The sequence below is a fragment of the Doryrhamphus excisus genome, linkage group LG14 (genome assembly GCF_037039965.1).
Source record: "Doryrhamphus excisus strain RoL-2023G ecotype Guam linkage group LG14, RoL_Dexc_Guam_v1.1, whole genome shotgun sequence".
Lineage (NCBI taxonomy): Eukaryota > Metazoa > Chordata > Actinopteri > Syngnathiformes > Syngnathidae > Doryrhamphus > Doryrhamphus excisus.
This window is the reverse complement of record NC_136370.1, coordinates 2,503,859-2,517,691: the sequence shown is the minus strand read 5'-3', so window position 1 is coordinate 2,517,691 and position 13,833 is coordinate 2,503,859. Positions and strand designations below refer to the sequence as shown.

At 38.2% G+C, this 13,833-nt stretch overlaps 1 protein-coding gene across 1 annotated transcript; it reads right to left on the bottom strand.

The window, feature by feature from the left end:
* Window positions 1–4,405: 4,405 nt before the first annotated feature.
* Window positions 4,406–13,510, bottom strand: marc1 (mitochondrial amidoxime reducing component 1). Its single transcript, XM_058077557.2, has 7 exons — window positions 13,219–13,510; window positions 11,052–11,222; window positions 10,810–10,972; window positions 10,491–10,634; window positions 10,323–10,384; window positions 8,346–8,417; window positions 4,406–7,643 (listed from the first exon to the last, which is right to left on the bottom strand). The coding sequence occupies exons 1-7, from the start codon at window positions 13,470–13,472 to the stop codon at window positions 7,517–7,519; spliced, it is 993 nt and encodes a 330-aa protein (XP_057933540.2). The 5' UTR covers window positions 13,473–13,510; the 3' UTR covers window positions 4,406–7,516.
* Window positions 13,511–13,833: the final 323 nt, after the last annotated feature.

Sequence of the window (13,833 nt, the reverse complement as noted above, 5' to 3'; positions counted from 1 at the left end):
ATTATTAGTTAATAATAGTTATTAATAATAATTATTAACAATTAATTAATAATAATAACATAATAATAACAAATTATTATTACTATAGAATTAATTATTGTTATTGTTATTATTATGTAATAATTATAACAATTATTGGCATAATGGTGGCCTAAAACAATTATATAATAATAATAATTATTATTATTATTATATAATATATTATAAAATTATAATTATATAATATATATATTATATATAATTATATATATAATAATTATTATTGGCTTAATGGTGGCCTATAATAATAATAATAATAAAAACAATAACAATAACAATAATAACAATAACAATAACAATAACAATAACAATAACAATAACAATAACAATAACAATAACAATAACAATAACAATAATAATAATAATAATAATAATAAGGTGCTTGTCACTGCCATTCTTCCATAGAGGAAAAGCCAGCAATTTTTGTTTGTTTTGCTTTTTTGGACACCAGCAGCACTACCTTGCAGAAAGCCAAATGCACGCAAGATATTTTTAACGCACCACATTTCCCTGCCAAGATGGAGGATTACGTAGCCACGCTCACCAGCAGATGATCAGACTTTTACCACAAAGCATCAGAGCTTGTCCCGGAGAAAGAAAGGCTGACAAAGGGTAAGAACTTCCATCCAGTCACCATTTCTAATGTACATTTGGTTCCTATTTTTGGTGTGTACAACAGATGAACTGGATGGGCATTAAAACATGGCATCGGTTCAGGGCTCGACAATAACCATGTAGCGATGGCCCGGGGCAAGTTATAACAAAATTGGGGCAAGTAAATCCAATCAGTGATATTCCCGTCGGGCAAGTGTACTTTGGCATGCCATACTGCCAAGAGTTTTTTTAAAAGCGGTTCTTGTTGGGTGTTGGTAAAACACGGACTGCGTAATTCCGGTGGGAATTTGAAAAAAAACAATCCTTGCAAATCTTGAAATGGACCAATCAGAATGGTTTACCCGTTTTACCCACACCCGTTCTTGTTGGCGATCAACCAATGAGCGATGGTTTGACTAGGAAAACATCTATCATGGCGTCCCTGCCAACATGGTCTAATTCTTCACCTTTGCTTCACAAATTATTGTTTGACCATTGAGCGTTTTTTTCTGGATTAAAAACACTTTACTAGTACACAAATGTGTCTATTCAATAATGTTTCATTGTGGTGCACAACTTATGACTGCTTACTACGACTACCATGTGTAAGGTAGTATGGCATGCCATGTTAACATACATCTACACTATTTTTCAGATGTTCCTCCAAATACAATGCATCAGTATTATTATCTGATGAATTATCAGCATATATTGATATATATGATATCATTATGGCAGTCTTTTCATTTTACATGGGGCAAGTTGGGGCAAGTAGTTCTCACCTTAAGGATTCCCCATGGGGGAGTCATTTTTGTTTTTAATGTAGAGCCCTGGACGTACTGTACATGCACCCAATGCACCCAACTGTACAGTACCGATGTTTCTGAATGAAGCAGGTTAGCTTAGTTTCGCCGAGATGGCGGCGACAAACACCACAGTAGCATTTTTGTCCGATTCAACATCCCAAAACGTCAAAGTGCTCTTTCCATTCCTGCAAAATAAGCACTTGTGTTCATTTACTGCTGCGATGGCTCTTTTTGTCCAATGATATTTTTAACGGTCATAAAGTCATTGGTCTAAGTAAGATGGTCTGGTTTGGTTATTTTCTATCAAACGGAAGCCAGCAAACCTCGTAACACGAGCCGGTCTAGTAAAAGCGTCCTAAACAGTTTGTCTGTAATTTCAGAACCAGCGAGCCAACGAAGCGTCACTTGATCGGCACTTTAAACACAAAAGCACAAAGGGGATTGGTGGTGGAGCTCATTTGTGCTGAGCCGTCACGTGACAAATGGGCCCCCATTCGAAGCCAAAAGGCTGTAATATTCATTCCAGGCCAGTAGTTGGCGACGTCACGGAGAACTACAACACGCTGCTTGTCGAACCGACACTTTGCAGTACATTTTCTGTGCACCATAAACGCTCCGATCAATGCCGCTTTTCCTTACTGAGGTCGCGGGTATGCTGGAGACTATAATTATACTAATAAAAATAAAAATAAAAATAAAAATAAAAATAAAAATAAAAATAAAAATAAAAATAAAAATAAAAATAAAAATAAAAATAAAAATAAAAATAAAAATAAAAGTAAAAATAAAAATAAAAATAAAAATAAAAATAAAAATAAAAATAAAAATATTAGAAGATTTAGTAGAGATATTATTTTAAAAAATATTAAAAAATATTTTTTAAAAATATTTTTTTAATTAATTATTATATTATTCATTAGCCTATTATTATTACTATCATCATTATTCTTCTTCTAATTATTACTACTACTACTACTAGTAGTAGTAGGCTTGTATTAGCCTGCTTTTGCCCTATTCTATGACATTTGTCAGAGATAAAAAAATATATAAAATATTAAAAAATTACTAAATAATGAATATAAATATATATATATATATATATATATTTTAATATAAATATAATTTATATTCATGAAAAATATAAATTTGTATTTGTGATAAATATAAATATAAATATAAATATAAATATAAATATAAATATAAATATAAATATAAATATAAATATAAATATAAATATAAATATAAATATAAATATAAATATAAATATAAATATAAATATAAATATAAATATAAATATAAATATAAATAATAATATGACGCCACTAATAATAATCCCTCAAGAGGATTTTGAGGACTTTTTTTCATGATGAAAAATATTTCAAATGGTTTTGTGGAGGAGATGTACAGCACCGTAATCTGACAGATATCAAAAGGAGGAACAATGTGGCCTAAATGACTCACTTTTTGTCCAAAAAATAATAAAGGAAGTGGAGGGGGGCAAATGATGAGCCCCCAAATGACTAAATACTCCCTTGGTTCTCCCAATATTGGTTCTATTACTGCTACAGTATGTTGTGCATTACAGTTCGTCCTTGCACATTGATAATTCAGCGGTCACATCGACCACAGGGCCCCCCGGGGGGATGATAATGGGAAGTGGGGGGTGGGCTCCAATTCCAACTGTTCCTGGATCATCTTACAGTTGGAGCGCCTAAACATTAGAGCAGTGATTTTCAACCAGTGGTTGAAAAATCATCAGACGTGCCGTGAGGAATTATCCAATATCACTTTTAAAAAAACACATTTATTAATCATTTTGTGCAATGATGTCATTGTGGGGGGTCCGTGGTGTAAAGACGAGCAGAGCAATGTAATATTGATGGCTGATGGCCTCGTTCCTCCAATAGATGTAGTGATGCACGTGAGAGGTTGTGGTGACATTTTGGAACATTTTTGGTTAGTGGTGAGCCACAAGAAGTAAAAAACATGCGGCGGCTCAAAAAAGGTTGAAAAACACTGCGTTCGAGTCTTGTGTCATTTGACTGTTTTATATCATTCCATTTTCTCATGCAATCCCAATCATGATAAAGTAAAAAAAAACACTTCTATATAAAGACTTTTCACATTTAGCAAATAACAGCATCTCTCCAAGTACGGCCTGTTTTAATTAACGCCCCGTCCTGGACTTGGCTAGAATTAGAGCATTTACGGTATGCATAAAAATACTGTGCAGTGTAGTAAATAGCTTTGGTCATATTAATGTACGGGTGATATTTGGGGGGGTGCTTTGCTATGGAACAAACCCTTGTTATTACAGGAAACCTTGAAAGTACTAAAAGTACCAATCATCCATGACTCCTAAGCACCTAAAGGGAATATAATAAAACACATCTATATGTGCTATGTACAGTATGTCAAAATATAGCCTGAAACAACTGGTATTAGTAGCCTTCAACTGCATCACATGACACAGGAGAGGAGGGTGGACCTCTTTGTGCTTGTTTTGTCTCCATTTCGGTTCAAGTTGTATATACAGTAGGGTGCATCAAATTTGAATGGGAAATTTTAATTTCATAATATCAATTTGGCTGGCATTCCATTTTTTTCTAATGAACATAAAAATGTCTTTTGCAAAGTTTTGAAGAAATCCATTGAGATTTAGGGGTGCCACCTCACACATAAAAATTTGTAAAATTTTGGAAAATTTGCAATTTCTAGTCTAATTGCCAAAAAGTTGACCTGGAAATGTTGAATACAATGAACTTCTATACAGCATCATTTTCTATAGCAGCGGTCTCAAACACGCGGCCCGCGGGCCAAATGTGGCCCGCAGGACACGTGTTTGAGGCCCCTGCCTTAATGTTAGTGCGGCCCGCGCAAGTTTGATATGGATGCTGTATGGTATCATGTACCCAGAAAAAATTATTACGTTTGATTCATGTTCATGTTAAAGGTTAAATAACTGTTAATAGTTATCCTCCCTATCCGTGTGGAAGTGGTAAGTTTGGCTATTTAAGTTGAAAGGAAATAACTTGAAGACCGTTTAGGTCGCTAGCTCTCTAGTTTGCGAGTTAGCATGTGTCTCAAGACCCTGCAGTTGCGCAATATGTTGTAAATAAAAAGAGTATAAATGTGACTATAGTCGTGTTTTGTCATGTCTACAGGGCTCTAATAATGCTTTGTTCATTTTAATCTGAAAAAAATCATTTGTCTACCCACCAACTATATGTGGTTTCTTAACTTTTTATTATTTGCCCTTTTATTATTATTATTATTATTATTATTATTATATTTAATTATTTATTACTGATTGATTGATTTTCTTTGTTCTTGATTTGTTTATTTATTTTTCATCTTATTTTGTGTAGAAAAATAAAAATTAAGATATTTGAGAACAGTGGAATGTTTAAAAAATTGGAACCAAAGCGAAGTTTTTTAATTTTTTTGTTTTTAATAAATGCGTTTTTTTTGTTGTTTTTTTGGAAAACCTGATGCGGCCCAGTCTCACCCAGACCCGAGCTCCAGTGGCCCCCAAGTAAATTGAGTTTGAGACCCCTGATCTATAGGGTTATCAAAGTAAATATATTTGTTTTCTCTTTGGATTTTGGTATTCCTCAGAAATCAACTTTCAAGATTCTCCATTCAATTTGTCCTATTGACAAAATGAATGTCGGTAAATGGGACATGTTCACATGGCCTTACCTTGAATTTTATGTAGCAGTGATGGATATTTGACATACATATAAAGTTTAAACACTTTGTTTTTTGTATTTTATTGTAAACACAAGGGGCAATAGTAACACATTTAAATAACAAACTCTCTCTACTGGCAAACACACTAGAATCTCACAGGGATAAGAACATTAACTAAACTTCAAACTTAATTGCTCAGTCTTTTGTAAATATGAAGCATCAACAATACTGTCTACTATATATTACTGTTATTGATGTTATGCTTGCTCAGCTATTAGCTAACTGTCATTAGCAAACTGTAGCTAGCCAATGTTAGCTACAGTAGGGACAATGAGCACTAAATACCTATAAATATGACTACAAATCATTCAAATTACAAAAACAAAACCACAAATTTGGTAGTAATATGTAATAGGAGTATAAATACCAACAAAAACATAAAGATCACATGAGAGTTCTTGAGCTGCAGTCTTTGCTGACCTCAAATCTCCATGGCGACCATTGAACTGTTCACCATTTTATTCCACAAAAACACCCCTAAATAATCATGTATTGGAAAAAATATTTTGTATGTGTAGTTTCTACATATATTGGAACTCTTTTAATACCCAGCCATATCAAAATTCAATAATTGTGTTTTTTGATGCACCCTAATGTACAGTATATATGATGTATACTAGCTTGTCTGGCTAACGTGATTGAGGCTCGGTGGCCTTTTTTCCCTTTAACATCAGACATTTCTCAACAGCTTGAGAAAAGTAGCAGCACAGCACAACTTAGCTGAGTGAGGAAGTGATGAGGACAATGAAAGCCGTCAAATGCTCACGTAGAGGCCAAATATTTCGGAGTCCAATTTAAACAAAAAATCAACAAAAAAAAGACAAAGCTACATTACAAAATATACGTTCCTACCTGCACTTCCGGTCGATCCCAGATGACAGCAGGTGGTCCTCAGGTTATACGGTGTTTCATGTTTTACGTTCAGTTCATTCTCCCGTGAATTCAAAACGTATTTGGCCTCATTGGAGCCACACAGAACATGAACTTTTATATATATATATAATGATCAGTGATGGGAATAACGGCGTTACTAACGCTGTAAAGCGCCGGAAAACTGGAGCCTGAGGCGGGGTGTCGAACTCGGGGGCAAACTTTATTATTTTACAGAACATTAACTCACACTCCTCGCTCCGTGAGACATAAAAGCAAACTCTCAGCAACAACAACAAATTGCCTTTTCCCTCACGCCCACCCCTCCGGGTGGCAACCACTTCCCCTATCAATAGTTCCGGGGTGAATTATGTACCAGCAAACTAGCACTACAAACGTTACTTTTTTAAGTAACGGGTAATCAAACTAATTACTTTTACTGTCAGCATAACACCGTTACCATTTTCGACACCCCGTTACTGCACGTTACTGAAGCCGCCTAAAAATATATCACCGACTTCATAACTAATCAGCAACAGTGAGAGTGTTGCAGAGTGACAAGGGAGGAGGTGAGATAACTACATAAGCAATGAGGATTGGCTCAGGTTTTAGTCAGATTGCATCTTCAGCCAATCAGAGAACTTAAGTGGGCGGGTGTTTAAAAAGCAAATAAGCAATGATGAGGATTGGCTCGGGTTTTAGTAAAATTGCGTCTTGAGCCAATCAGAGAACTTGAGTGGGCGGGTGTTTAAAAAAACAAATAAGCAATGATGAGGATTGGCTCGGGTTTTAGTAAAATTGCGTCTTCAGCCAATCAGAGAACTTGAGTGGGCGGGTGTTTCGAGCACATAAGCAATGATGAGGATAGGCTCGGGTTTTAGTAAAATTGCGTCTTCAGCCAATCAGAGAACTTGAGTGGGCGGGTGTTTCGAGCAAATATGCAATGAGGATTGGCTAACGTTGAGTAAGATTACTTTTCCAGCCAATCAGAGAACTTGGGTGGGCAGGTTTGCCAAATGTAAGTACAGACACGACTTTAACCTCGTTGATTTCAAAGGTAAAATATATATTATGTCTCCTGTTAATTAGTTACTTTTGTAGTGGAGTAATTAAGAAGTAACTAGTAACTATAACTAATTACTTAAGAAGTGTGAGAGACAAGAAACACCACGTGACTATCACCACCACATCACTAAGGATTCAGATGGTGTCCTTCAGCAAGTTCAAGCAGCTCTTCTATGAACACACTGCCCTCTACAGGTCAATGGTGACTTATTTGTCCATGGATGGTTTACAACCTAGAAATACAACAAATGATTGAGCAGATATGCTAGATTTTCCAAGTTTATGTTCCTCTGTTCAGTAATGAAATCATGACATTTGCTTAAAGATGCAACCAACCAAAATACACCACCTCCTCTCCTATTTCAGTGCCTCCTTGCTTCCTCCCCCCTTCAGTGGCTGATCTTGTACACCTCGTCGCCGACCTGCATGACGCCCGTCTTCTCCACGCAGAGCAGCTGTCCAAACAGCGGTGCTGACTTGTAGATGTGCTTCTCGTCGGGTTTGCACAGCCGGTAGCTGCAGGACGTAGACAAGCGAGTGTAGAAGGCTTTGCTCAATGTGATGGAATTGTACTCGCGACTATTTACTTCTTTTAGATGTCCCCCACTGCGCTAAAGTGACTTTTGATGATGTTGTAACAGTAGGTCAGAGGTCACATACTGAACATCCTTACTATTAGTACGAAACTTTTTTTTAACCAATTTCTCTGTTTTCTTGTTAGTGTATGATGGTTTTGACTTTATCATAAAATGACATCTATTTATTTCAATTTTTCTGTACATCATTTTTTCCTAATAATTATGAAATTATTCCCATAATATTATGACTGTATTCTTGTATTATCACTTTATCTGCAACCTAATTTTTCAATTCATTTTTTGGCTTATATATATTAATATTTTAACTTGATAGTACTAAAACTATGTTGTTTTTCCTCATAATATTATGTTATTCTTCTAAAATAAAAAAATATCTGGCTTTTGCTTTATTATTGTAAGATTACAGTAATTTTTCCATATTTGCTGTTTTTCTTGTTAAATGATATTTTTAGAATGTGCCCAGAACGGGCCCATAGAAAAACAGCCCTGGGCTGCAAATGGCCCGGGGGCCACGCTTTGAACACCCCTGCCTGAGCGCCTGTTCTCCCTCACTTTGAGAGAAGAAGCCCTCACAGACTAAAACCACTCCAAACGGGACATTGAATAAACTTGTTTTGACCTTTTCAGGGTTTCCAACGGTTCTTTCCTGGTGATGATTCCGGTTTCTGGATCAACTGTAGTCAAAACACACCTGACAGGAGAGACAAGATTTTCCGGGTTGGTTGTTGCTTTTCTTTGCAACCACTCTGCCATCACGTCTGATAAAAACAACAATTGCTCTCATGTGACTGCACCGGCAACTCCAGGAGGAGGAGTGACTACTAACTCCAGGAGGAGGAGTGACTGCTAACTCCAGGAGGAGAAGTGATTACTAACTCCAGGAGAAGAAGTGACCTCTAGCTCCACGAGGAGAAGTGACTACTGACTCCGGGAGGAGGAGTGACTTCTAACGCCAGGAGGAGAAGTGATTACTAACTCCAGGAGGAGGAGCGACTACTAACTCCAGGAGGAGAAGCGACTACTAACTCCAGAAGGAAAAGTGACTACTAACTCCAGGAGGAGGAGCGACGACTAACTCCAGGAGGAGGAGCGACTATTAACTCCAGGAGGAGGAGTGACTACTAACTCCAGGAGGAGGAGCGACTACTAACTCCAGGAGGAGGAGCGACTACTAACTCCAGGAGGAGACGCGACAACTAACTCCAGGAGGAGGAGCGACTACTAAGTCCAGGAGGAGAAGCGACTACTAACTCAAGGAGGAGTAGCGACTACTAACTCCAGGAGGAGAAGTGACTACTAACTCCAGGAGGAGAAGTGACTACTAACTCCAGGAGGAGAAGCGACTACTAACTCCAGGAGCAGAAGTGGCTACTAACTCCAGGAGGAGTGACTACTAACTCCAGGAGGAGAATGACTATACTAACTCCGGGAGGAGAAGTGACTACTAACTCCAGGAGAAGAAGCGACTACTAACTCCAGGAGGAGAAGTGACTACTAACTCCAGAAGGAGAAGCGACTACTAACTCCAAGAGGAGTGACTACTAACTCCAGGAGGAGAATGATTATACTAACTCCAGGAGGAGAAGTGACTATACTAACTCCAGGAGGAGAAGCGACTACTAACTCCAGGAGAAGAAGTGACTACTAACTCCAGGAGGAGAAGCGACTACTAACTCCAGGAGGAGGAGTGACTACTAACTCCAGGAGGAAAAGTGACTACTAACTCCAGGAGGAGAAGCGACTACTAACTCCAGGAGCAGAAGTGACTACTAACTCCAGGAGGAGTGACTACTAACTCAGGAGGAGAATGACTATACTAACTCCAGGAGAATGACTATACTAACTCCAGGAGGAGAAGTGACTATACTAACTCCTGGAGGAGAAGCGACTACTAACTCCAGGAGAAGAAAAGCAGGCTAATAAGCAAGGAGGAGAATGACTATACTAACTCCGGGAGGAGAAGTGACTACTAACTCCAGGAGAAGAAGCGACTACTAACTCCAGGAGGAGAAGTGACTACTAACTCCAGAAGGAGAAGCGACTACTAACTCTAGGAGGAGTGACTACTAACTCCAGGAGGAGAATGATTATACTAACTCCAGGAGGAGAAGTGACTATACTAACTCCAGGAGGAGAAGCGACTACTAACTCCAGGAGAAGAAGTGACTACTAACTCCAGGAGGAGTGACTACTAACTCAGGAGGAGAATGACTATACTAACTCCAGGAGAATGACTATACTAACTCCAGGAGGAGAAGTGACTATACTAACTCCTGGAGGAAAAGCGACTACTAACTCCAGGAGAAGAAGCGACTACTAACTCCAGAAGGAGAAGCGACTACTAACTCCAGGAGGAGGAGTGACTACTAACTCCAGGAGGAGAAGTGACTATACTAACTCCAGGAGGAGAAGCGACTACTAACTCCAGGAGAAAAAGTGACTACTAACTCCAGGAGGAGAAGCGACTACTAACTCCAGAAGGAGAAGCGACTACTAACTCCAGGAGGAGGAGTGACTACTAACTCCAGGAGGAGAAGTGACCACTACCCTGACGCTTTTGGCTAAGTGATTGTGGCTCGGGTTGAAACTGCATTACCTCCCGCATGACATGACACGGCGCAGTCGGACGCTGCCAATCTGGATTTCTTCCCATGAATCCTACAAGAAAAAGGCTTGTTGAATATAATGAGTTATATTTATATTATTATTATAATTAGTCCCTCCGCCTCTCAGGGATTAGTCAGCGTGAAGTAGACCTACGTACTTCAGCGAACGCCTCACAGTCGCCGATGACGATGTTTGGACGGAAACGCTCCACGGTCACGTCCTTGTCCAACTTTTGGCTCAGGTCCTTGATGGAGGACTCAGACAGCAGCATCACCGGCCCGCTATCGGAGTACGCCACCTCCTGGGGGGACCGGCAGAAGAGACCCAAAAAGGAAGTGAAGAATTGAAGCTAGCAAAGCAGGAACGTCTGGTGGTTTTGGTGGTTATGGTGGTTTTGGTGGTTATGGGTGTGACATGGATTGTTGATGTCACCCCCCCCCATCATCAGTGGAGAAAATGTATGGGAGTCTTCTGACCTCATGTTGAGGGAAGAGAGGTTCTATCTCCGCCGCCCTCCTGGCTCTCATATCGGCTTCAAAGTGCACCAAGCGGAAGGTCTTCCCTGCCGCCAGATAACCAACCAACCAACCAGACGCTTCGTCACCGCAGTCCCGCCCTTGAATGGAACCCATGAACACTCTGCACAAAAACCAAGACAGGCATTCCAAGACAGTGACAGGAGGAGTTTTTCATCTGACAGGAGACAGAAGTCCCAGACCTGCAGTCCACAATGGGCTTGTCGGGCTGCTTGACGGGGAAACGCAGCTCCGCCATGTTGGGGCCGTTCAGGCAGACCTGGTCTCCCTCGCAGGTCAGGGACACCAGAACCAGACGGGGTTGCTGGCGCGCCGTCACCATGTGACCGTCCTCCGTCACCACCAGCCAGTGTCTGCAACGGGGCAGACCAATTCGGGGGGTGAAACTCCGCCACTGAGCTTTCAAGAGGCCTTTTCCCAGTTGTCCTACGGTTCTCCTGTTTGGAGTCGGGAAAAGCTATCCCACTAGGACCGTTGGAGCCCATTTGGGACGTAATATACCCCCTTTATAGATACATATTTTTCATATGCAATAATCATGATATTTTTGTGCAGGTGCAGGTTCTGGAAGATCTAGAAAGCTTTCTGTGCGGGTTCTAGTTAGCTGATCTACGGTAGTCCACAACTCAATACAAAAGGAACGGAATTGAGCATAATAGTTCCCCTTTAAAATGTCACCTGTTGTGAATTTTTTCCCTTCAGTTCACCTGTCAGGTGCATTTCAACTTCATCCTGAAACTTCACCTGAAAGACCAACATGAGGAACTGTACCTGCTGTACTTAGCGGAGGTTACGTATGTTCCTCAAGGAACTCAACATGACATATTTTGATGTCATCAGTGGCGTCATTAGGCCTATTTTAGGGGCCTTCAGCCCTCCTAAAATATGATATTTGATTTTTATGGTTTTAAATATGATTTTTAAAATATTATTTTTAAAAAATATTTGATTTGTTTTACAAAAACATCTGACAAATTTTATATAATAGGGCAAAAGCAGGCTAATAAGCAAACCAATTATTATCAGTGGTGTCATTAGGCCTATTCTATTTTATTTATATTTTTATTCATTGTTATTTTTAATTATTTAATTATTTATGTTTTTTTTACAAAAAAATATCTGACAAATTTCATATAATAGGGCAAAAGCAGGCTAATAAGAAAGCGATTATTTATTTATTTATTTATTTATTTATTTATTATTACGATTTTTATTTAGTTATTTATTTATGTTTGGATTTTTTTTACAAAAAAAATATCTGACAAATTTCATATAATAGAGCAAAAGCAGGCTAATAAGCAAGCCAATTATTATCAGTGGTGTCATTAGGCCTATTTTATTTTTTTATTTATTATTATGATTTTTATGTAATTATTTATTTATTTATGTTTTGTTTTTTTACAAAAAAAATCTCTGACAAATTTTATATAATAGGGCAAAAGCAGACTAATAAGCAAGCCAATTATTATCAGTGGTGTCATTAGGCCTATTTTATTTTATTTATATTTTTATTCATTGTTATTTTTATTTAATTATTTATTTATTTATATTTTTTTTACAAAAAAAATATCTGACAAATTTCATATAATTGGGCAAAAGCAGGCTAATAAGCAAGCCAATTATTATCAGTGGTGTCATTAGGCCTATTTTATTTTATTTATGGATTTATTCATTATTATTATTTTTATGTATTTATTTATTTTTTTATGTTTGTGTTTTTTTACAAAAAAAAATCTCTGACAAATTTCATATAATTTGGGCAAAAGCAGGCTAATAAGCGAGCCAATTATTATCAGTGGTGTCATTAGGCCTATTTTATTTTATTTTTTATTTATTATGATTTTTATTTAATTATTTATGTATTTATTTATTTATTTTTTACAAAAAAAATCTCTGACAAATTTCATATAATAGGGCAAAAGCAGGCTAATAAGCAAGCCAATAAGCAGGCTAAAACTAGACTAGTAATAATCAGAAGAAGAATAATGATGATAGTAATAATAATAGTCTATTTAATAATATAATAATCATTGTGATATAATGTATCTAATTATATAATTAATCACTAAATCTGTCCAAAAGTGGGAAAGTTATATCCTGGTTCTTGTTCGTTATTTTGTTTTTTCACTATGTACATTTATTCATATCCCGTGCATCTCCAGGGGGCTAAGCCCCCCCTGTCCTCAGAACCTAGTGACGCCCCTGGACGTCATGTATCCTCTGTACTTGTATTTTAGCGGAAAACTTCAATACTGATCTGGCTCATGTTCTTGTACCCCAAGGTTTGTATTTCCGGGGTTGCCAGGTCAGCATCCAACATCCTCCAAAGATCAGGCCGCACACACTCACCGGTCCCGCATCTGCCCGCACTTGAGGCCCAATTTGAGGCACTCGGCGAGCGGCACCGACACCCCCTTGCCGGACTTGAGCGGATGAACGAAGAGCTGCGACACGACGCCCACGCGCGTTCGATTCTCCGGCTTCCGTGAGTATTTATAGTATTTATATCCGAGCCCCAAAGCCGCCGCGACGACGGCAGCTCCCCCGACCAGCAGGACCACTTTGTTGCGAGCCAACGCTTTCACAGCCTCCATCGGCTCCATTTTGGAACTCTGCACACTTTAGTTGGACTTTGGAGTTTTTTTTTTTTAAAGACACAGCGACTTTAATTACCGTTCACCGTCTTCCGGGTTAGCGGGGACATTCCAGGACATTGGAAACAGGAGAGTCGTCGGGAATTCTAGCACCCACGAAGCACCCCCCCCCCCCTTTAGAACCATAAGGGACCCAGCAGGAGCTGTTCATATGTCATTTTCATATTTTCATTGTAATACTACATTATATTTGTATAATATATAATATATATATATATATAATATTTGTAATATTCACGAACAAGTACATTACCTGGTTAAGTTAAAATATAATAATCATGTAGAAAATGATTTCCCAGTAATTCCGACA